This window comes from Jaculus jaculus, chromosome 1 (genome assembly GCF_020740685.1).
Source record: "Jaculus jaculus isolate mJacJac1 chromosome 1, mJacJac1.mat.Y.cur, whole genome shotgun sequence".
In the NCBI taxonomy this organism is placed as follows: domain Eukaryota; kingdom Metazoa; phylum Chordata; class Mammalia; order Rodentia; family Dipodidae; genus Jaculus; species Jaculus jaculus.
This window is the reverse complement of record NC_059102.1, coordinates 19943124-19965271: the sequence shown is the minus strand read 5'-3', so window position 1 is coordinate 19965271 and position 22148 is coordinate 19943124. Positions and strand designations below refer to the sequence as shown.

Below are 22148 nucleotides of genomic sequence, written 5' to 3'. Positions count from 1 at the left end.
GTCGGATGAGGGTTGAGAGGGGGCCAGGAAAGGACTTGGTCCTGAACCCCAGGGTGAATGGTAGTGCCATTTACTAACGCTGGACAGACAAGTCGGTGCCACATTTAAAACATCTTTCTGAAAATATATATATATAATTTAGTTATTTATTTATAAGCAGGAAGAGGAAGAGGGGGAGAGGAGAGAGAATGGGCATGCCAGGGTCTCCAGCTACTGCAAATGAACTCCAGATGCATGGACCACCTTGTGCATCTGGCTTTATATGGGTCTTGGGGAGTCGAGCCTGGGTCCTTTGTCTTTGCTGGCAAGTTCCTTAACCACTAAGCCAGCCCTCAGCTCTCCTGGTGAGATTTAGAAGCATGCTGCTTCAGTCTCCTCCCCGCTATGCTGCTTTGTGAGCCCTTCTGATGGGGAACCTCTGTCGGTGGCACCTGGGTTCCTGGGCCCGCTTTTTGTTTGTCTTGGTTTGTAGAGGAAGCGTCTCACTCTGGCCCAGGCTGACCTGGAACTCACTGTGTCCTCTCAGGCTGGCCTCTAACTCATAGCGATCCTCCTACCTCTGCCTCCCGAGTGTTGGGGCCAAAGGTGTGCGCCGCCACACCCGGCTGTTGGGACTGCTTCTGAAAAAGTCTGTTGCTGACCAGGAAAGCAGAAGGTGGGCCCAGAAAACCTCATGTGAGAAGCCCCCTCCTGTGTATTAGGCAGTGACTGGGTACTAGTTGAGGAGTCTAGTTCACATGGATTTAGACGAGAATGGATTTTGGAGCTCAGCGGCGTTTTTGCCACATTGCCAGACCTTGCTCTGTTTGCTGTTTTTTGGTGGCAGGATTCTCGCCTATGCATTGCTAACTATCCCATCTGCTTAGAGAAGGGTCATGTCACCTCTGTTTTCATGATCAGGAGTCATCATCCCATGCATCATTTTAGTCCTGGGCACCGACAGCAATGTCCCCTGGCCATCGAAGTTTGCTAGCTCTGTTCCTCTCCTGCCCACTGTGTATAATACTTCAGTACTTACAATGACTAGCTTGTTCTTGGCTCTTATTTTGTTCTCATTCCAGACAACTTGCATTTGCTTTCTGATCAGTCGCTTTTCTCATCAGAGGAAAACGAACCATTGGATCCCTGAGGACTCTGTCTTGAATACAAGCCTACTGAGAGTGAGACTGTCCTCTAAGGGCGAGCATGCACGCATGTTAAAATGCGCATGGTGAACCGGGCAGGTGGTTCAGTGGATTAAATGCTTGCTGCACAAACATGAATTTGGGTTTGGATCCCCTGTGAAATGCAGGGCTTCCCGAGGAAGGGGAGGTGGAGACAGGTGACTCCCCTAGGTTTGCTGGCTCTCTGCTCTAGCCAGATCAGCAAGCTTCAGGTTCTGTGAGAGACTCTGTCTCAATAAATAATGTGGAGTGTGACTGAGGGATGTGATGCCCAACGTTAACCTCTGGCCTCCATGTGCGCACACGCAAATGCATCCACGTACATAGATACCCATGCTTATGGATACACACCTGCCCACACACATGTGCTCCACCTCCAAATACTTCTACACATGCACACATCCAGACCCCCAAAACGAAAATAAGCAGACATAAAATGTACGTGGTGACCCATAGCGGAGATTCCTTGAGGATCTCCCATGGCTTGCTTCCTTCTCACCTGGATGGATGAGGTTGCTGGAATGGGTGCCGCTGATACAGCCTGTGGTGCCGGAGTAGGGTGGGCGTGCCACCATCAGCCGCTGGAACTTCTTGCCCAGGTGGGAGGAGCTGCTCACGCTGGCCAGCGAGCCCAAGGAGCAGTATGTTCTGTCGGCCGAGCACGTGGAAGATGCCACCAACGGGCTGCTCAGCACCCTTAGCAGCTTGGACCTCTGCACCACTGCTGTCCCAGGTAGGACTGGCCAGCCTGGGAGGGGAGTGGCCTCACACTTAATGAATTGGGCCATGGGCTGGGCAGGCCTTAATAGACAAGAGCTTCGGGGGAGTGTAGTCAAGAGCAATGGCCGACCCCTGTCCTGGTCTCTTTGCTGTGGTCACCCTGTGGCTCGCTTGCCCTGTGTGACTCCCAGGAAAGTTCCAGAGCTTGTTCAGTGGAGGGAAGAGAGGACTAGGGCTTGAAGTCTAGTCTGGTAGCGTCCTGTCCTTTGCTGGCTAGGAAGACCCAACTGCACAGCCCCTCTTTGAGCTTGTGTGGAGTTGCACAAAGAGACTTTGAGCTTTGGGTAAACTCATGCCTCTGGACCGCCACGTCAGGGTGCGGTTGGAACCAGAGCGACACTCGTTAGCTAGGAAAATACACATGCGTGTGTGTTCTGTGCGAGCTGTGGGGCCGGGGGTGGGTGGGGGGTCGCCTGGGGAGAGATGCTCAGTGCTCCAAGAGGAGCTGGAGGGGACAGGGCTGGGGCTGGGGTAGAACCCGGGGAGCCGGGACAGGAACTGAGGCCAGTGGGGTTTCCTGACACAGGCTGCAGGGTGGAAGCCCACCCCTGTGAGCGCAAGACGCTGGAGACCACCAGGGAGCTCGCTGGCAACGCCCTGTGCTGGAGGGGATCGCGGTGGGCTGACGCGGTGCTGGCTGTGCGGTGTCCCTTCTACAGGTCTGTCCATGTGGTCTGGGGACAGAGGCGCAGCAGGGCCTGAGCAGGGTCTATCCAGCCAGTGCTGAGTACTCCCCAGCTGCAGAGAGACCAGCCCTGAGTCCTAATGCTGTTGATTGCTGTGGAGATGGGAGGGGACAGGGGACAGAGGAAGAGCAAGGACACACTTACTTGCTATGTCACCAGGCTGCCCCAGGTGGTTGGAGATACGGTTACCTTGGAAATAGAGCTACAAGGGAGAACCTGGCAGGGTAGGTAGTGTTTATGGTCAGTCATGGGGTCATTAGGGGCAAACCAGGTGCAGGTCCCTATGGACAGCTGAAGGTCTTGTTGCACATATGCACAGCAAAGCCTGCGGAACAGGTGCCTCCGACCTCAGAGCTTTCTGGGCTGGGATTGTGTGTCTTTGTGAGGCCATGTGTGTGGCATATTCCTGCCTACACACACACACACACACACACACACACACACACACACACACACACACACACAGATTTTTTTAAAGAGGAAACTGAGGGCTGGAGAAATGGCTTAGTGGCTAAGGTGCTTGCCAGCCAAGCCCAAGGGCCCACATTTGATAAGGCACAAAGTAGTACATGTGTTTGGAGCTAGTTTGCAGTGGCTGGAGGCCCTGGCATGCCCATTCTCTCTATATATCTGTCTATATGTCAAACAAATAAATGTTTTTTTAAAAAATAGGGAACTGAATACAAGAGAAGGAAGTAACATGCTGAATCTCACAGCCAAAATCCAGTGGCCCAATTCCCAGAACCCCACCCCTGTATTGTAGGCCTCAGAAAGTAGCTTGTAATAATAAAAAAATAAACATTGCTCCCATCATTTGGAATTTTCCATACATATAGCTCTGACTAACTTCTAATGTGATATGTGCTTACATGACCATTTCCGTTGTCTCTGGATATTTAAAACATTGCTTACTCTATTGTGAATACAAGGTAGGACAGAATCAAGTGGGAAAATGGAGTCTTTCTTGACCCAGTTCTGTATCTAAATCAGCTTTTATTGTTATAATCATCTAAACTTTGATCTTTCTGCCGCTCTGTCTCCTTGAATTTTAGTTGGAAGAGAGTGTTTCTAACCCACCCGGCCACCTGCTACCGCACTACCTGCCCAGGTATGGTCTGCCTCCTGGATTCCCTGGCTCTCTCTGGACCCTGGGACTAGACTGGTTTGTAAAGGGCATTGGTGGTCCGGAGAAGATGGGGGGCTGGGCAGGTGCAAGAGCACAAGGACCCAGTCAATGCCGAGGCTGAGGAGCATGCTCCTGCTGCATCCATCGTCACTGCTTGGTGACGTATTTTCCTGAGAATGGAGTGATGGCTTTGGAATTGTCCCCTTGGCCAGTGCCCTTTGCACTGGTGAGAGGCAAAGATGGACGCACCCTGAGGACCAGGTCCACAGAAGGCCTCGACTCCAGCACTCCACTCAGAGCAAGATACTTGAGTGGTGTTGTGTGTGAAATCGCCTCACGGTTGCCTGATGTCTGTAGTCCCTGTCTCCCCCTCCCTGATGAGGGTCTCATTCGTAGGGTTCTACTAAAGTCTTCTGATGTAATGGCCATAGACATGCTTCATCACTCTATAGCCCCAAACAAGTGAGGAATTGTGAGCCCCGTGCATTACTTGGCATGGACCCCAATGTACCCTCACTGCTTCCCACCCAAGGGTCTAGTCTAGTGGGTCCCACTGACCTGAAGCTGGGTGTGTTGGTGTTTGTCTTTTTTTTTTAAGGGTACATTTTTTTATTTTTCTTTTGATAATTTTTTTATTTTTTATTTTTATTTATTTATTTATTTTATTTATTTATCTATTTGAGAGAGAGAGAGACAAAGAAATAGGCAGGTAAAGATAGAGGATGGGTGCGCCAGGGCCTCCAGCCACTGCAAATGAACTCCAGATGCATGTGCCCCCCCTTGTGCATCTGGCTTATATGGATCCAGGGTAGTCAAACCTGGGTCCCTTGGCTTTGCAGACAAGCACCTTAACAGCCAAGCCATCTCCCCAGCCCTAAAAAGAATTTTTTTGGGGGGGATTTCAAGATAGGATCTCACTGTAGCCCAGGCTGACCTGGAATTCACTCTGTATTCTTAGGGTGGCCTCAAACTCATGGCTATCCTCCTACCTCTGCCTCCCGAGTGTTGGGATTAAAGGCGTGCACCACCATGCCCAGCTCTAAAAAGATTTTTTTTTCTTTTTTAAAAAATTTTTAAATTTTTTTTAAAACAAAGTATTTTTGTTATACTTTGTTTTTATTTATTTATTTGAGAGCAACAGACAGAGAGAGAAAGAGGCAGATAGAGAGAGGGAGAGAGAGGAGGGTGGGCGCACCAGGGCTTCTAGCCACTGCAAACGAATTCCAGATGCGTGCGCCCCCTTGTGCATCTGGCTAACGTGGGTCCTGGGGAATCCAGCCTTGAACCAGGGTCCTTAGGCTTCACAGGCAAGCGCTTAACAGCTAAGCCATCTCTCCAGCCCTAAGTTTTTTAATTTTTATTAACATTTTCCATGATTATAAAAAAATATCCCATGGTAATTCCCTCCCTCTCCCCCAACAAGTTTCCCCTTTGAAATTCCATTCTCCATCATCTTACCTCACCATCTCAATCATTGTAGTTACATATATACAATACCAACCTATTAAGTACCCTCCTCCCTTCCTTTCTCTTCCCTTTATATCTCCTTTTTAAACTTTTGTGTTTGTCTTTTATGGGGTTGTATTCCCAGTGAGGTATGGAGAAAGCCAGTGGTTTACAGGTCAGGTGATCCTTTCAAATTGAAGTGTTCAAGTTCCAACATCTCTGGCCTCTGATGCATAAAAGAAGCTGGCAGTGGGGTTGTGGTTGTTCAGAGGCTAGAGCGAGAGGACTGGCAGTTTTAAGTTTGACCCACAGTGACCTGAGTTTAAGGGCCTGCTCTGCCCATGGCCGGTCGTCTGACCTTTGCCATGTGACTTCTGTTCCTTAAGCTGCATACGCCCCATCTGTGAAGGGGGAATTGAGTGGGAATTTCAGTGTCCTCAGGTGGTGGTGAACACAGGGCCTGGCCCACAGCAGTTGCTGAGTTCAAGGCCATCAAATAATACATGATTTTTTTTGTTGTTTTTTAAAATATTTTTTATTTATTTATTTGCAAGCAGAAAGAGATACAAGGGTGACAGACAGAGAGGTTGGGCATGTCAGGGCCTCCAGCCACTGCAAACAAACTCCAGATGCATGTGCCACTTTGTGCATCTGGCTTTATGTGGGAATTGGGGAATTAAATTCTGATCGTTAGGCTTTGCAGGTAAACACCTTAACTGCTGAGCCATCTCTCCAGCCTTTTTTTTTTTTTTTTAAGGTCAGGTCTCACTCTAGTCCAGGCTAACTTCGAATTCACTACATAGTCTCAGGGTGGCATTGAACTCCTGGTGATCTTCCTACCTCTGCCACACAAGTGTTGGGATTAAAGACATGCACCACCATACCCAACAACACTTGAATATTTTGAAGCAAAAAGGACAAAAATCACCCATCCCAATGGGTGACCACACATCAGCTCCTAATCAAACATAAAGATCTTATTCTCTGTGACCCCGGGAGGGGGGTGGGGTGTTGATCTGCATTTTATAATACTCTGGGAGCTCCTTATCCCTTATTGAATATTACAAAAAGCCCCCCAAAGCCAATTCTGTATTATCCATGTGGTGGTTTGATTCAGGTGTCACCCATAAACTCATGTGTTCTAAATGCTTGGTCCCCAGCTGGTGGCAATTTAGGAATTGGATACCTACTGGAGGTAGTGTGTTGTTGGAGGCAGGCTTATGGGGGTTATAGCCAGCTTCCCCTTGCCAGTATTTGGCACAGTCTCTTGCTGCTGTTGTCTACCTGATGTTGGCGAGAAGGTGATGTCCACCCTCTGCTCATGCCCTCATTTCCCCCTGCCATCATGGAGCTTGCCCTCAAGTCTGTAAGCCAAAATAAACCCTTTCCTCCCACAAGCTGCTCTTGGTCGGGTGCTTTGTGGCAGCAACGTGAAGGTGACTGCAACGCCCTGTGAGGGAGACTGCTTTGTGCTAGGAGTCCCCAGGGGTTAGTTCATGTTGTGGATCAGCACCCTGTTTTGATGAGGATGGGGACACTGGGAGAGGTGCAGTAAACAGTAGGCTAAGTGGGGGCGGCCACATCCATCGCCGAGCCCCTGACCACAGGATGCACAGGCTTCTTGGTCTGTGCCAGGCTGTAGAAATCCTTAAGCCAAGCACAGGCTGGCCTTCCAAAGGGCTAGGTGGACTCTCAAGCCCCCAGAATCCTTTGAGTCTTAAGACAGCCACACTGTCACTCCAGGACTACGGGCATCTTTGTCCTTGGCAAGCTCAGGTACAGCACAGGTTCATGACCTCTCTGTGCCCTTCTGGCTCTCAGCAGCCCCGGATAATGGAGGCCTGTGTTCCCAGGATCACAGCTGGCAGGCAGTCGGTTCTACGGACACATCTTGAGTGGGCCTGTAAGTGGCACAGGCCTTCCCAAGACACCACTGAGTGACCTTCCCCAGCCCCGCCCTCCTCTAGCACTTGTCCTTGCTTTCCAGTCTCTGCTACAGGTGGTTGTCTCTCTCCTATGTGGGCAGTTGGGCAGGAAAGGGGCCAGGCCCTGGAGGCACACCCCCTTCACCAGCCCTCTTCACTCCTATACTGGTGAGCTTATATCTTTTTTTTTTTTTTTAACTTTTTACAAATTTTTACTTGAGAGACAGAGAGAGGCAGGTAGAGAGAGAGAGAGAGGATGGGTGAGCCAGGGCCTTCAGCCATTGCGAACGAACTCCAGAAGCATGCACCACCATATGCATCTGGCTTATGCGAGTCCTGGGGAATCGAACCTGGGTCCTTTGACTTTGCAGGCAAATGCCTTAACCACTAAGCTATTCCACCAGCTCATGTGTGCTTACATCTTAATGGACATCTCTCTCCTAGGCCCTTGTGACTCACGGCCCTGCCAGAATGGAGGCACATGCATTCCAGAAGGACTGGACCGGTACCACTGCCTCTGTCCACTGGCCTTCGGAGGGGAAGCCAACTGTGGTATGTGTGCAGGGAGTCCCAAGACTGACCACTGGGGAGCAGGTAGAATGTGGGTTCACATCTCTTGCCTCCTGCTAGTTGCTGGGTAGAAAGCTTAGGTTTTAGAGCCAACTACTTTTCCCACCATCTACTGCTCTGACTCATATAGTGCAGACCACAGCACTTTATGAGTAATGATCCAAGGGACAGAGTAGTGGCTCCTGGTTTATCAGTGGTAGAATGGCCAATTCCTGATGCCTGAGCATCTCTGGAGCCTCGTGTCTTGCTCCAAACAGGAGCAAGGAACCCTAACTATTGGTTTCAAAACTGAAATGAAGATTCTATGAACTTCAGCTCATAGGGTAGGGGTGAGTTTTAAGTCAGTTCTCTAAAGTGATTGTCACGATGCCTAACACACAGAGAGGGTGTATTAGGTAGCAACTTTAAATATTTAAGAAAGAGTCAGAGAGAGAGAGAGAGGGAGAAAGAATGGGCACAGCTGGGCCTCTAGCCACTGCTAATGATCTCCAGACTCTGCACCACCTTGTGCACTGGCTTATGTGGGTACTGGGGAATCAAACCTGGGTCCTTTGGCTTCACAGGCAAGTGCTGTAAGCACTAAGCAATCTCTTTAGCCTGGGTAGCAATTTTAGATGCATAGTATTGGGTTCACTGGAGATCCATGTGGAAAAATAAACCTCTACCTTCAATCCTGCTCAAAATCAGTTGCAGATGTATTACAACTCTGCATGTAAAAGACAAAGCAGGGAAGCTTCTAGAAAACACGGGAGCATATCTTTATGATCTTAAAGGGGACAGAGATTACTCCAGACCCCAAAATAAATTGGAATGAAAGTTGTGAACAGATGCATTTTGCTTTATAGAAAGTAGCAGTGGGACTGGGGTGGGGGGATGGCTCAGTGGACACAGCATTGCTGTGCAAGTGTGAGACCTGGAGTTTGGATCTCCAGAACCCACGTAAGTGCTAGTTGGGCACTCAAGGTTGGAGATGGGATCCCTGGAGCACGCTGGCAAGCCAAACTAGCCCAGTTGCAAGCTCTGAGAGACCCTGCCACACTAGACAAAATAATGACTGAAGATGGCCAATATTAACCTTTGACCTTCCCACATGCATACTAACACACATACACATGTACAGTACACACACACACACACACACACACACACAAAAGCAGCTGGACAGACGGTAGACAGAGCTCAGTGTCTAACTCTCTGGCCAGCCCTGGTTGCCCCGTATCCCTCCTAGGAGGTTTTCTGTGCATGGACTAGTATGAGAACATCTCAGAAGTGACCTGCACACTGCACTGGCCTCCGGGTGACCGTGTCATCGTCTTTCCAACAGCCCCGAAGCTGAGCCTCGAGTGCAGAATCGACGTCCTCTTTCTGCTGGACAGCTCTGCGGCCACTGCTCCGGAGGGCTTCCTTCGGGCCAAGGCCTTCGTGAAGCGCTTCGTGCAGGCTGTGCTGAGCGAGGAGTCTCGGGCCCGCGTGGGCGTGGCCAGCTACAGCAGGGAGTTCGTGGTGGCCGTGCCTGTGGGGGAGTACCAGGATGTGCCAGACCTGATCAGGAACCTGGACAGCATCCCCTTCAGGGGCGGGCCCACCCTGACGGGCAATGCCTTGCGGCAGGCAGCGGAACATGGCTTTGGGAGTGCCACCCGGACAGGCCAGGACCGCCCACGCAGAGTGGTGGTCCTGCTCACCGAGGCACACTCGCAGGACGCGGTGGCCGGCCCGGCGCAGCGCGCGAGAGCCCGGGAGCTGCTCGTGCTGGGCCTCGGCAGCGAGGCCGTGCGGGCAGAGCTGGAGGAGGCCACAGGCAGTGCGAAGCATGTGATGGTCTACGCAGAGCCTCAGGACCTGTTCAACCACATCCCAGAGCTGCAGGGCATGCTGTGCAGCCGGCCACGGCCAGGTAAGGTTACGCAGGGCTGCCTGGTAAACAGGCAGGTCCATCTGTCCTTCTGGGAACGACTGGCCATGATGCTCTCCAGTTCCTGTGCTGAAGGCTGGAAACAGCTGTGCAACCATAATTGCCTCAGTTTACTTGTCAGGGAAAGTGGGACTAAGAACAGCACCTCTGAGGGCTTTTTGTGAGGACCAAGTAAGACAAGCCATAGGCAGACAGTATGGACTAGCACTTTACTCTGTGTTGATATCTGTCTTTCTTCATCATCATGAGTGTTTGACAATCTCCCAATCCTGCTCTTCAACAGCAGCTGTCCAGCCTCTTTGATGGCAGTGTACAGAAGCACATGTTTCTTTGTACACATGCATGCAATCAACACACACATGTATGTACCCACACGCCCAAATACAATTCAAACAAACATGTTGTAAAACGACACTCGGCCTCCCTACCTGGCATGGGCCCCGATGTTTTGCTGTCCTGTTTCACCAGCCATGAAGCTGATGTGGTGAGCTGTACGCATAAGGCCCCCTGGGAAACAGTAGCCCCAGCAGTAGGTGTATCCATGAACTGTCACGGGCCTGGTCATGGCTGGAAATGTCACAGCAGGAAAACATCCTTGATGGCGCCCCTGCTGCTGCCCTGGAGAGGTGGCATGTGAGGAGCTGCACATGGGGTTCAGCTTCTCAACTCGTGTTACTGTCCCCACAAGCAAGAGGTCCTCCTTCCTATAACGGGAGAAGGACAAGGACTGAACTGCTTTCGTTCTTGTCTCTCTAGGTCAATCCTCATGACAGACAAAGAGCTTTATTTTCTTTTTTTAAGGATACTTGCAAAGGGGCTGAAGAGATGGCTTAGTGGTTAAGGCACTTGCCTGTGAAGCCTAAGGACCCAAGTTCGATTTCCCAGCACCCATGTAAGCCAGATGCATAAGGTGGCACATGTCTGGGATTCATTTGTAGTGGCTAGAGGCCCTGAAACACCCATTCTCTATCTCCTCCCAAAAAACAAATAAATAAAAATAAATATTTTTTAAGCTGGGCATGGTGGTGCACACCTTTAATCCCAGCACTTGGGAGCCAGATGTAGGAGGATCATTGTGAGTTCAAGGCCACCAAGACCGCATAGTGAATTCCAGGTCAGTCTGGGCTAGAGAATGAGACCCTATCTCAAAATATATATATATATGTAGATATATATATATAGATATAGATTAGTAATATATATATTTAAATAGTAGTAAAGATATAGGAGAAAAAATACAAAGAGTAGTTGACTTTGATAACTCCCATATTCCCCAGACCATTTCATTGTGATAATGTCTCACATTCCGTGTGGCACAATGTTACAGTTCATGAACAAGTATTGATAGATTATCGCTTATCATACTACATCCTTTAGCCAGACTTACTTAGTTCTTACCTACTGTCCTCCTCCTGTTTGACATGTGGTGAGCCTGTCTCCTTGAAGTTGCTAAACTTTCTCAATTTTCCTTATTCCAGAGTGGTCCTTAAAAAGCCAATAAATCAGGCCACCAGACCCTCTGGCTCCATATCTAAACCTTCTCTGTGGCTCCCTGTGCACTTGAAAGAAACCCAAGTCTCTTCCGGTGGCTTCTGGGAGCTCTGTGTTGTCTCCATCCCGCAGCCCCTGCACACTGGGAGATGGAAGAGACTTCTCCCTGCTTAGAGGTTCCTGCGTCCTTATAGTAGAAGCATTACCTCTCCAGAGAAGCCCCTTCATTGCCTTGCTGCTCTCTCTGTTCCTTTCCTGCTTTTCCCTCTGTGCTGCCCACTCTTCTCATAGATGACCACCCACAGAGTCAAGTGCCTGCCTGTGTGGCACACGGAGGATGCTGAGTAGCTGGACAGGCGAAAGTACAGGTGCAGGTACTGCCACAAGGGTTCCCAAAATTCAGTGAATTCCATATGCTAGAGGCTTCTTTCACAGGTGAGAGGTGAGTGGCCTGAGCCAGCAGGTAGCTTGAGTTGACCATCTTGTGGCTTCCACATTGTGGTCCAAGCAAGAAGAGAAAGAGGGTATTTTATTTGTTTTATTTTAGAGAGAGAAACAAAGTGAGGGATAAAGAGGCCGGGTGGTGGGGGGCACCAGGGCTTGGCAGCCACTGCGAATGAATGCCAGATGCGTGCACCCACTTGAATGCTTGTACAACATTGCGCTCTTGCATCGCTTTTGCGTCTGCCTATGAGTGGGACATGGGTATTCAAACAAATGCTCTTAGGCTTCGCAGGCAAGCACCTTAACCGCTAAGCCCTCTCTCCAGCCGGAATTTAGTTACTTCTGATCACAGCCCGTAGATGGTGTCTGATTCATGTCTACGCCTAGTGTCTGGGGAATATAGTCAAGGTGGCCACTCGTATTCCTGCTTATTTTACTCTCTGCCTATTTCTAAGGAGGAGGGTGGGAACTGCATGGGCAGACACTGTACTGGCTGACTCGGGCTACATCCAGTACAGAGCAGTCCCCACTGTCGAGCCGGGTCCTGATGAAGGACGCCCTCTGCTCGCTCCCACAGGCTGCCCGGCACAGTCCCTGGACCTGGTCTTCCTGTTGGATGCCTCTGCCTCGGTGGGGCCGGAGAACTTTGCTCAGCTGCAGAGCTTCGTGAGGAGCTGTGTCCTCCAGTTTGACGTGAACGCCGACGTGACGCAGGTCGGCTTGGTGGTGTATGGGGGCCAGGTGCAGACCGCCTTTGGGCTGGACGCCCACCTCACCCAGGCTGCCGTGCTGCGAGCTGTAAGCCAGGCCCCCTACCTAGGAGGTGTGGGCTCAGCCGGCACAGCCTTGCTGCACATCCATGGCAAGGTGATGACTGTCCAGAAGGGTGCCCGTCCTGGTGTCCCCAAGGCAGTGGTGATGATCACAGGCGGGAGAGGCGCAGAAGACGCAGCCGCCCCAGCCCAGCAGCTCAGAAACAATGGCATCTCCGTGCTGGTTGTGAGCGTGGGGCCCGTCCTCCGGGAGGCAGTGCGGAGGCTCGCCGGTCCCCGGGACGCCCTCATCCACGTGGCGGCTTATACAGACTTACGGTTCCACCAGGACGTGCTCATCAAGTGGATATGTGGAGGTTAGTCTCAGGGCTGCCCCAAGACAGGACCTCCACGCCAGCCTTCATGTGTCAGTATGAGGAAGGCAGCTCTGGAGCCCTCACTTACCTAACTGTGCCAGGTTATGTGCTAAATCCCGTACTTTAAGTTTCCCAGATGCACAACTATTCGACATTTAACCCAGATACTCCTCCTCAAACTCGAGCTGTGTGCATTTCATGTAAACAGGCATTTTTAGAAAGCCACAGGCCCCCGATGCTATAAGGACCTAGTTCACAGTAACTTAGATATCGAATGACAGACCTAGGAGCCAGTGGAGGCAGCCAGCCTCCAAGGAGTCATTGTGCCAGTGACGACCTCCCTACCCTTTAGAAGTAGCAACAAGGGGGCTGGAGAGGTGGCTTAGTGGTTCAGGTGCTTGCCTGTGAAGCCCAAGGACCCACATTCAATTCCCCAGTACCCACGTGAGCCAGATGCACAAAGTGGCACGTGTCTAGAGTTCGTTTGCAGTGGTTGGAGGCCCTGGTGTGCCCATTCTTTCTTTCTGCCTCTCTTTCTCTCCAATAATTTTTTAAGGTAGCAATATGGGCTGGAGAGATGGTTAAAGGTGCCTGCTTTCAATACCTAATGACCTGGGTTCAGTTCCCCAGTACCTACATAAAGCCAGATGCACAAAGTGGTGCAAGCATCTGGCATTCTTTTACAGTGGCAAGAGACCATGGTATGCCTATTCTCTCTGCCTTAAGTAAATATTTTTTTAAACAATTTTGTGGTTTTTTTTTTTAATTTATTTTGCAAGCAGAGATAGAGAGAATGGGTTTCCAGGGCCTCCAGCCACTACAAGTGAACTCCAGATACATGGGCCACTTTGTGCCTCTGGCTTTATGTGTGGACTGGGGAATCGATCTCTGGTCATTAAGCTTTGCAGGCAAGTGCCTTAACTGCTGAGCAGTTTCTCCAGCCCTTAGTAGATAAAGCATTTCTAGAAATAAAAGTAGCGATATGATACGCGTGAGCAGAGTGCCACGTGCTCAACACATCCAAGAGAGCGTCCGCTCTACGTAGGAAAGCTGGGTGCACGTGGGGACTTACCTCACCAGGTAAGATGGAGCACTAGCCAGGTGCTGTGCCATCACTTCAGCACCAAGGGAGACCCTGAGACACTGCTCCGGGGTCCTTGCACTGTTCCCTGCTGTGCCTGGTGGGCACATTCTCCATTGCAGAAGCCAAGCGGCCGGTCAACCTCTGCAAACCCAGCCCATGCATGAACGAAGGCACGTGTGTCCTCCGGAACAGCAGCTACCGTTGCGAGTGCCGGGGTGGCTGGGAAGGTCCTCACTGTGGGAACCGTGAGTAGGCTGTGCTGTGCGTCTGGGAGTGAGGGTGACCGCAGCAGTCCTGCGGAACTCAGAGAACTGCAGGCTGTGTCAGTCATTTTCTCACTCACGAAGTAGTCAAGAGGCTCTTGTACCTCCCAGGCTTTCTTTTAGGTAGAGAGAACGTAGCAGTGAAGTACACAGTGAAAAGCTGCCCTCCTGGGACTTCCATTCTCGAGGGGGAGCTGTTGCAGCGACTGCAGACATGACGTGGAGCTAGGGGCTCTGGAAGCAGTCAAGACAGCCAGAAGGGGTGCCAGGGCAGGGGGTAGAGATAGGAGGTGAAGGGGATGTGGCCCCAGAGGCAGGTGGGTAGCTACAGTGTGAGAGCTGGTAGGCATGGTTTACTTGTGCGCCTTTCCTTGGCTTGGTGACATGAGAAGAGCAGCCATCAATCAGCAAGGACTGATGACGGGGAGGTGGTCCTGGAGGTCTGAGCAGTGGCTTCCCAGCAGACATGACCCAGTGATTCATCACTGACTCGCCTATGGTCCCCTCTCCCTGAGTGTTAAGTTTTGAGCAGCCAGAGGCCAGATTGGTTTCAGGTGGCCAGAGAGTATGAAGGGCTTTCCCAGGGGTGTGACATCTTCTGCCTGGGGGGCGGGGTGGGTTGGAAAGTAAGGACATGGAGGGGTCACAGGGCTGCTGACTCATTGAGGAGAGCACTTAGGCCACGTTTTCAGAATTTGCTTCCTTCTCCAGGAGTCTTGAGAGGAGATGCCCCCAAGGCACGTGGCATCCACCAAGAGCCTGCAGGAGGACACCAGCTCCTCAACTCCCAACACGTCCTTGGGCACCCTGGGAGCTGAAAGAGCCCTCACCTCAGACCGCACATCTGGGGGCTCCTCGACCATCTGCTTCTCGTTCTGTGCCGCCCCTTAAGACAGCCCAGCTGCAGACGTCGCTGCCTGCAGCAGCTGATGTCGACCCTGACAACCCTTCCTATGTTCACTTTCCATACCTGGTTGTACCTCATTGAGGTGAGTCATCTGCCATTCCCCGCTGAGGACAATAAGAGGCCTCAGAGACTCCAGGGAAATTCAATAGCCTGTTTGAAGGTCCCTCTGCTAGCCACAAATATTAGACAAAATGTGGTTGATCCAGGAATGCCCAGCTGAAGGTGCTTTCTAGTGCATTCTTGGTATCCGTGAGGAAAAGGTGGACTTTTCCATCAGAAGGTCTCTCATATGCATTCACTTTCAGTTTGAAATGGGACATATGTGAACTTCTGACTAGATCGGTATAGAGGAGAGATGTGGAAATGTCTAAGATGAAATTTGTTCAAACCATCCAAGTCTAGAGGGGCTGTGTGCTGGACACCAGACCCTTGGAGGGGCTTCCTTTAAAAAGAACATATGAAGAGGCATCAGTGGTGGTCATTGAAAACTTCCTTTATGCTCATTTTGGTAGGGTAATGAGGAGTGTAATTCTCAACAAATACAGGATAAGGAGACACATACAGGAGGTTTGCTTCTTAAAGCATATTGTGCTGGCTTGTTTTAGTTTGCTTTTCATGCTTAGTTCTTCAGGGGAAATTTTAAGAAAGTGTGTTGATTATTTATTCAGCAGGCATATTTGTGTCTCTTTAGCAAAGAGGACTCTCTGGAGTACATGCTGCCTAGGAAGCTGTGCCTCCCCAGGTCATGCTGTGTGCAGCAGGGTTTCAGTAGAAGACAGGGTCGAGCTCTGACATGCCTTGTCATAGTGTGCCTTTCTTAGACCTTAGTGTTTCTTCTTAGGATCCTGAGTCCCAAGCCCTCAGAATTTCTTTTAATCTTTTTCTAGTCAAAGTGCCATTGATTAAATCAACCTTCATCAAAATTTCAAAAGTGGCAGAGGGAAATTGAGCCTTAACTACCTAATCAGCTAAACCCTTTAAGTAAACTTCTAGCTTTATTTTTTAGCTTTAATCATGAAATTAATATATATTTTCCCTAAAAAATCAAAACATTGTAGATAGAACATAAATTTCATTTTATTATCTCTACATGATCCTGATGCCCAGCCACTGGTAAAATTTTTAGACTAACAATTAAGGCTCTTGCTTTTTCCTGGGGAAATATTTATGAACAACTGTGGTTCTGTCTCTTCTTTGTGAAGTGGCATGCTTTTTCTTTTTATCTAAACCCTAGAGCAGCTTTAAATAGTAGCAACTGTAACACGTATCCATGTGTGGTTCCAGACTAAAGACACCTTTTTATCGTGAAAGCTATCCATCTCTGAGTCACTCTTGTCAGGTTAAGAATGCTTCTGCCTATCTCTAGGTATCTAAGGATGTGTGTTATGACTATCAAGATTTTACAGTGTGCTTTTACACATCCTATCTGGTAAGGTGGTCAATTACATATCAGTATATTTCCAATCTGAACCACCACTTTTTCAACTCCTTGGATAAAATTCAAGGTCATAACACACATTCTTTAAATGTTGCCGACTTTCATTCACCAATTTTTTTTTAAAGATTTCTTTAATCTGTGTCCAAAGGTGAGATTTGGATTTTCTTTTGATATCAGAGCAAAGTTAGCTTTGTCATGGAAAAATCTGTATCTCTCAAACTTTCACATTGCTGTATTCCTATTTTTTATGGTTAACAAAATCATGTGTGTATTGAAGCCTTCTTATTTGATTCTATTTCATATTGCCTTGGGGTTTTTTTTTTATTACATTAATCTGTTCAAACAGGCAAAATTGGTTTTGTCATTTAAAAAAAAAACACATTTGTGCTCTGAGCTTCCTTCATTACTACTTGAGAAATTTCCCAAGTATTGATATTTCTTTTTCCCAAGAATTACTTAGAAGTCCTCTGGGAGCATCGGTTTGCAGGTGTACATAGTCAGTTTCTACAGCTGGTCCTTGAGTTTTTGGTACCTTGTTAATTATACCATTGAAAACCCTCTTTCAGCTCTCCTATGTTACTTTATTGAAGGAGGCTCAACGTTTCTGGCTAGGCTCCCATTTGTGGCTCTGCCAGTTTTTACTGACACATATTTTGCAGTTAAGTGTGTGTATAAATAATGATATGTAATTCTCACCATTCCATGAAATACAAAGGAAACTCAAAATACAAGGAACATTTTTATTTAAAAAAAAAAATCGAAATCACCACTTGGTAAAGGTCACTAAGTGTTTTTGACACAGGAAATAAATGCCCTGGGATTAGAAAGACAATAAGAATAAAGAAGACCTTTAACTTCCAGGAACCAGTGTTGAGAGAACTGATTCAGAATGCCTGGAAGTAGAGCAAAAATGACATGAAATGTTTCAACCTGTGTTAATGCCATCAAGAGACAGGAGGGACAGCATAAACAAACACTGCCAATTTGAAGAAATGAGAAAGACTACCCTAGCCAAAATTTATCACTTTTTGCCTCACCAGGGACCATAAATTAAAACAAATCTTTAAAACAGGGGAAAAAGAATTATATTAAATAACTCTTCCCTTAAAAGTGGCCTGAATCTGTAAACACAGGGACATTTGTTAATATAATACAGCATCACTTAAAAAACTTTTTAAAGACAGTTGAATCAGTACTGCCTTAGACTGGGAAGAAGTCCTTACCTTGGGGTAGGGGTCAGCTTAGTCCCAAATCTTTCCTTCTGTTACTGGTTCTCAAAGTTCATGTCATTGGTGGTTTTATCCAGGTCCTGTCAATGCTGTTTAAAATCACCAAAGACCAAGTTGGGCCACTGGCAGAACAGACTTAAAGGCAAGGGTGGTTTAGTCCCCAACACTGCCGGGTATAGGATAAGAGATGAAGGTCAGATGTTTCAGTTTTCTCAGTCACCAAGGTTACACGGCCATTTTTCACTACTTACAAATCTTGATGAAGCAATAGATAAAATCTTCAAAAACAGAAACACAGAACATTCCTAAATACAACAATGTCTCGTGGACGGCTAATAGACTTGGGTCTCCAAAGGAGTCTTTGCGGTTGCTGCTGTTCTCCCTTTGGCTTGGAAAGGGGACAGTGGCTTCCTCCTCTCAGCTGAGGTTCCTCATCCACAGCACCCCAGTCCTTGCTTTTTTTCTTCTAAACAGACTCCCCCTTTCTCAGAGTTGCTGTTTTAATGAAGTCGTGACTGAAGCAGGATTGTCAGCAAGGTCCACATTGACACAAGAGTCTAGATGGTTTCTTGTATCCTAACTTGCTCCTTTCTTCTCCCATTCCTAGAGTACCAAGAATAAGCACAAACACCCCAAAAGACAATTATCCTCTGTAGCAACCATATCTATCTATCCATATGTCATAAAGTCTTGGTGTTCATTCCGTGCAGAGAAGCTATGAAAAGAGCTCAAGGCTGTGATTCTGCAGAGGACTGTGAGTGATTAATGATATCTGTCACAACAATGAGGGAGTGGAGTCTCATGCACTTAAATGGATTTAGTAATTTACCACTGGTATCCCCTAGCTATTTCCAGCAAGCACACGGACAAGAATAAAGAGCAGGGTTTGTCTAAGCCAAAATACCTCTAGGAATGCTCTCTACTGTACAAATGAGTTAAGGATCAATAACAGTTTGTGTCCAGCCCTCAGGGAAAAGCCTAGTCATAGGCTCTGCTCCTTCTTTATGCCTTGCTGAGCCTTTTGCCACTAACTGGCTGGGTCACTTTGCATAAACCATGTCATTTGTCTAAGTCTGTTTCTTTAGGTTTAATGGTAAAAAGAACTTTGTGGTCAGTGACTTTGTGGGTTGAAACCTCTTCAATCACATTCTGTCCCTGAGATGCAGCTGTCCTTGGAATGTACTTGTCCTTGGAATGGAGTGGTGGGGAGCTCACAGATTCACAGATAGACATGTCCTCGGATTTGTTGGCAATAACACTTGCATCAAATATGAGCAACTTTTTGGTTAATCATTGTCAAACCTGAGCCAAGACCCAGGGAAGGCAGAGCCACTGTGGCTTTCTGCTGAAAGCAGCTCTCCCTCCGAGCTATTGCCACAAGCCACAGAGCACCCCTTGCAGCAGAAGAGGGACTTCCCCTAGCAAGAGCTCTACTGGCCCCAAAGGAGGCTAGGAGTGACCGCTTACCTTGGCTTTCTGGAGGACAGTGCCTTTGCCTGTGACCATGACCGAAAGAGGCCTGTTCTTGAGCACGGATGCAGAGTTGACTGGGGTGCAGTCTGGGGTAGGGGTGGCAGCTTTGGGCTGTGGCTAAGAAAGAAGCAAGCAGGGTCAAGAGAAGAGTTATAACCCACCTCTCCCACCCTGTGTCCAGCAGACTCTTTACACAGCTCAAAGGCGCTGCACTGTCCAGCACTCACACGAGGACTCATGTTGTCCAGGTGGGTGGTGTCCACAGTAGTGCCCAGTGTGACAGGACCAGCCTCAGCCTTCTTCAAATTGTCCTTCACCTCCATGATGTTGAGCTCAAGGTCCACCCGCCTGCTCTCCTCTATCCGGCATTCCTCCTCCACTTCCTTCAACTTCTGCTCCAGACTAGCCAAGGCTTCCTTGTCTGGAGAGAGAGAATTAAACTGGCTTCAGAGGACAGCATTTCAGCCAAGTCCAGAGAGCTGTGTGGGTGGAGGCAGGATTCACATTCACCTCTACTGAACAAGGAGTCCAAGTTAATGTGGACTACAGGTCTGATTCTAGTATAGAAATATGGGTGGGTACGTGCATCCTAGCAAGCAAAGTCTGGGTTAGCATTTTGCACAGGCTAGGCAGACCCTGAAGGAAGAAAGCCTTCCCAGGCAAGCACAAATCTTGGTCCAAAGTACCTTCTGGTAGATTCTGGGGCATTCAGTTGTTCCTACATCTACTATTGTTACAGTCACCCAAAAACCCGAGAGCAGTTTTATCAATGGTGCTTGGAGAACGGCTGGGCTGTTCTCACCTGGCCTACATAGTTCTCTCCATGTCCTGTGCTTCCTGAGGCATAACCCTGTGGAGTCGTCAGCCCTGGCACTTTCTTTTATACATGTCCTCCTAATCCTAGAGGTCAAAAATGATGACCCATGGGAGTCTCCAGAGTCCATTTTAAGAGAAAAGAATAGGGCCACCTGTGTTCAAGTCAGAGCCCCCCAGCACCAGTCAAGAGCCACCATGAACCTCATGTGCTGTCCCCAAGCTTTATGATAAGCAATCAGCATCCCTCGTCATATGGAAGCAGTAATTGGAGCCATTGTTTCAGAAAAATAAATGTGCACAGAGAAAAATTTAACAATATATATTGTTATTATTCTGGGGCTTGAAATTTAGAAAAAAAATATTGTTCATATTTGTATTCAGAAATTCTTTCTTACCTAGGACCTAAGGGTTTATTTGCTAGGAGATTAAACCATAATGAACAGTAAAGTCACCCTTCTCCCATTTGGAACATCTATTTAGTGGGACAGATGGGAAACCCCTGGTTCCCTTCTTATATCCCCAGATTAGTGCATTTAGGGGATCCTAAGGACTGTCATAGAGCTGCCTCTGGTCACATTTATCAGCTCACATCTTGCCTGCATAAAAAGAAAGCCCAGCTACTGACTACTGACCTCTGTGCAGGGACAGTAGTTGTGGTGCACTTTTGACGGTCAACTTGACTGGATTGAGAGACGCTTAGATTTAGTAAAGCACACCTGTAGTATGTCTATGAAGTCAGTCCCAGAGACTAGATCATGAGGACTTTGAACTACTCAGTGGCTTAACACTGATAGATCTGAACTACTTTAATAGACTATTGGGACATAGTAGAACTGTGAGAGGTAGACCCTAGCTGGAAGAAATGGGTTGCTTTCTAGGGATGTGACTTTGAAGGGTATATTTTGACCCTGACCATTCCTGTTACTTCTGTCTGCTTCCTGGTCTCCATGAAATAAGCAGCTCTGCTCCACTATACTCAAGAGACCCAAAATCAAATGACCATGGACTGGTGCCTTTTTCCTCCTTTATGCGATTTCTCTCAGGTATTTTGCCATTGTGATGAAAAGCTGACTTATATAGTACTCAAGAATGTTAAGCCCTCCAAACCAGAGGACACCCATTTATAAAGATAGAGGTTAGGATTTCCCTAGAGGTAAGAGTTGGAGGAGAGCGGGGAGTAACTGCTAATAGAGACGTGCTTGCTTTGGAATTCAAGAAAGGATTCTGGAGATGGCTACATGACTAAGTCTATGAAAACCCACTGACTTCGATGCTTTCAGTTGCTTATTTCTCAATAAAGCTGTGACTTCAAAACTGGAGAGATGATATCCCCAAGACCTTCCTCCACCACTGATGGTATAAACTTCCCAAGAGTCAGTTACATCTGTCTCAAAACCTGCTAGCCCAGCTGTGCTTGCTGGTACAACCCTGCAATTAGAATATCAAATGAGACAGAAGTCAAATGCTTCAGAAAGGTCCTGCAAGAGGCAAGTAGCTGGGAGACTGCTGCTGAATGCTGGGATTTCTTGACAAATGCCTCAGGTTTTATTAAAACGGTCCAGCCTGGAAATTAAAGATAGTGTACTATGGCTATGAGTAACACAGCATCAACTTGGGACACCTGTCAGCTGACCCAGATGCCCAATGTGGCCTTGGTGCTACATGGAGAACACCCTAACTACCAGCTGGTGTTGCTGGCATGAGCAGCCCTTCAGATGGGACCAAAGGGGAGATGGGTCTTGTCAAGGGAGAATGGGCTCAGGCCCAGGGTTCTGTAATATAGGTCTCCACTCCCCCACCCCAAAGCCTATATGGGAGTCCTGGAGCCAAGGTCTCACTCCTAGTCCTCCCCACCTGAGGACACCATACCAGTGCATTTTAACAGGGTCTCCTTCAGCTCCCGCTTCTCTTTCCGCAGCTGAGCTAGGTGGCCCCGGATCTCTTCCTTCTTCTTCTCCAGTCTTTCCTTTTCCTCCGTGTACCGCTTCACCTCCGCTTCTGTCCGATTCTTGCCGAGTTTGATCTCTACAGACCCAAAGAGGGAGAGGCCCCGCATCAGCAGGGCTACACTGTGAGGACTGGCCCAGACCCACTTCCCAGACTCAGACAGAACCCCGGGCTTGGGCAGAAGACCTAAGTTGAATGGGAAAGAGAACAGGACCCATACTTTCTTTGCTGTGAGACCTGGGGCAAATGTCTTCACTTCTCTCAACCTGTCTCCTCATCCGAAAGAGAGAGAATCGGGCTAACTTCTCCAAAATGT

General features: G+C 48.5%; 2 protein-coding genes across 6 annotated transcripts in view; one reads left to right on the top strand and one right to left on the bottom strand.

Moving 5' to 3' along the window:
- The window catches only part of Vwa2 (von Willebrand factor A domain containing 2), a 49974-nt gene extending 34484 nt beyond the window's left edge, over window positions 1-15490 (top strand). For all 3 annotated transcript variants that reach the window (XM_045144577.1, XM_045144581.1, XM_045144587.1), the window contains 8 exons: window positions 1763-1896; window positions 2470-2602; window positions 3682-3737; window positions 7571-7678; window positions 9021-9593; window positions 12124-12675; window positions 13879-14004; window positions 14734-15490. In XM_045144577.1, the coding sequence (XP_045000512.1) occupies window positions 1763-1896; window positions 2470-2602; window positions 3682-3737; window positions 7571-7678; window positions 9021-9593; window positions 12124-12675; window positions 13879-14004; window positions 14734-14840 (1789 nt within the window). In that variant the 3' untranslated portion in view covers window positions 14841-15490. The remainder of the gene's footprint in view (window positions 1-1762; window positions 1897-2469; window positions 2603-3681; window positions 3738-7570; window positions 7679-9020; window positions 9594-12123; window positions 12676-13878; window positions 14005-14733) is intronic.
- A 1603-nt stretch (window positions 15491-17093) lies between these two features.
- The window catches only part of Afap1l2 (actin filament associated protein 1 like 2), a 116876-nt gene continuing 111821 nt past the window's right edge, over window positions 17094-22148 (bottom strand). For all 3 annotated transcript variants that reach the window (XM_045159506.1, XM_045159507.1, XM_045159501.1), the window contains 4 exons: window positions 21755-21910; window positions 19297-19490; window positions 19064-19186; window positions 17094-18199 (listed from right to left, as the gene is read on the bottom strand). In XM_045159506.1, the coding sequence (XP_045015441.1) occupies window positions 18173-18199; window positions 19064-19186; window positions 19297-19490; window positions 21755-21910 (500 nt within the window). In that variant the 3' untranslated portion in view covers window positions 17094-18172. The remainder of the gene's footprint in view (window positions 18200-19063; window positions 19187-19296; window positions 19491-21754; window positions 21911-22148) is intronic.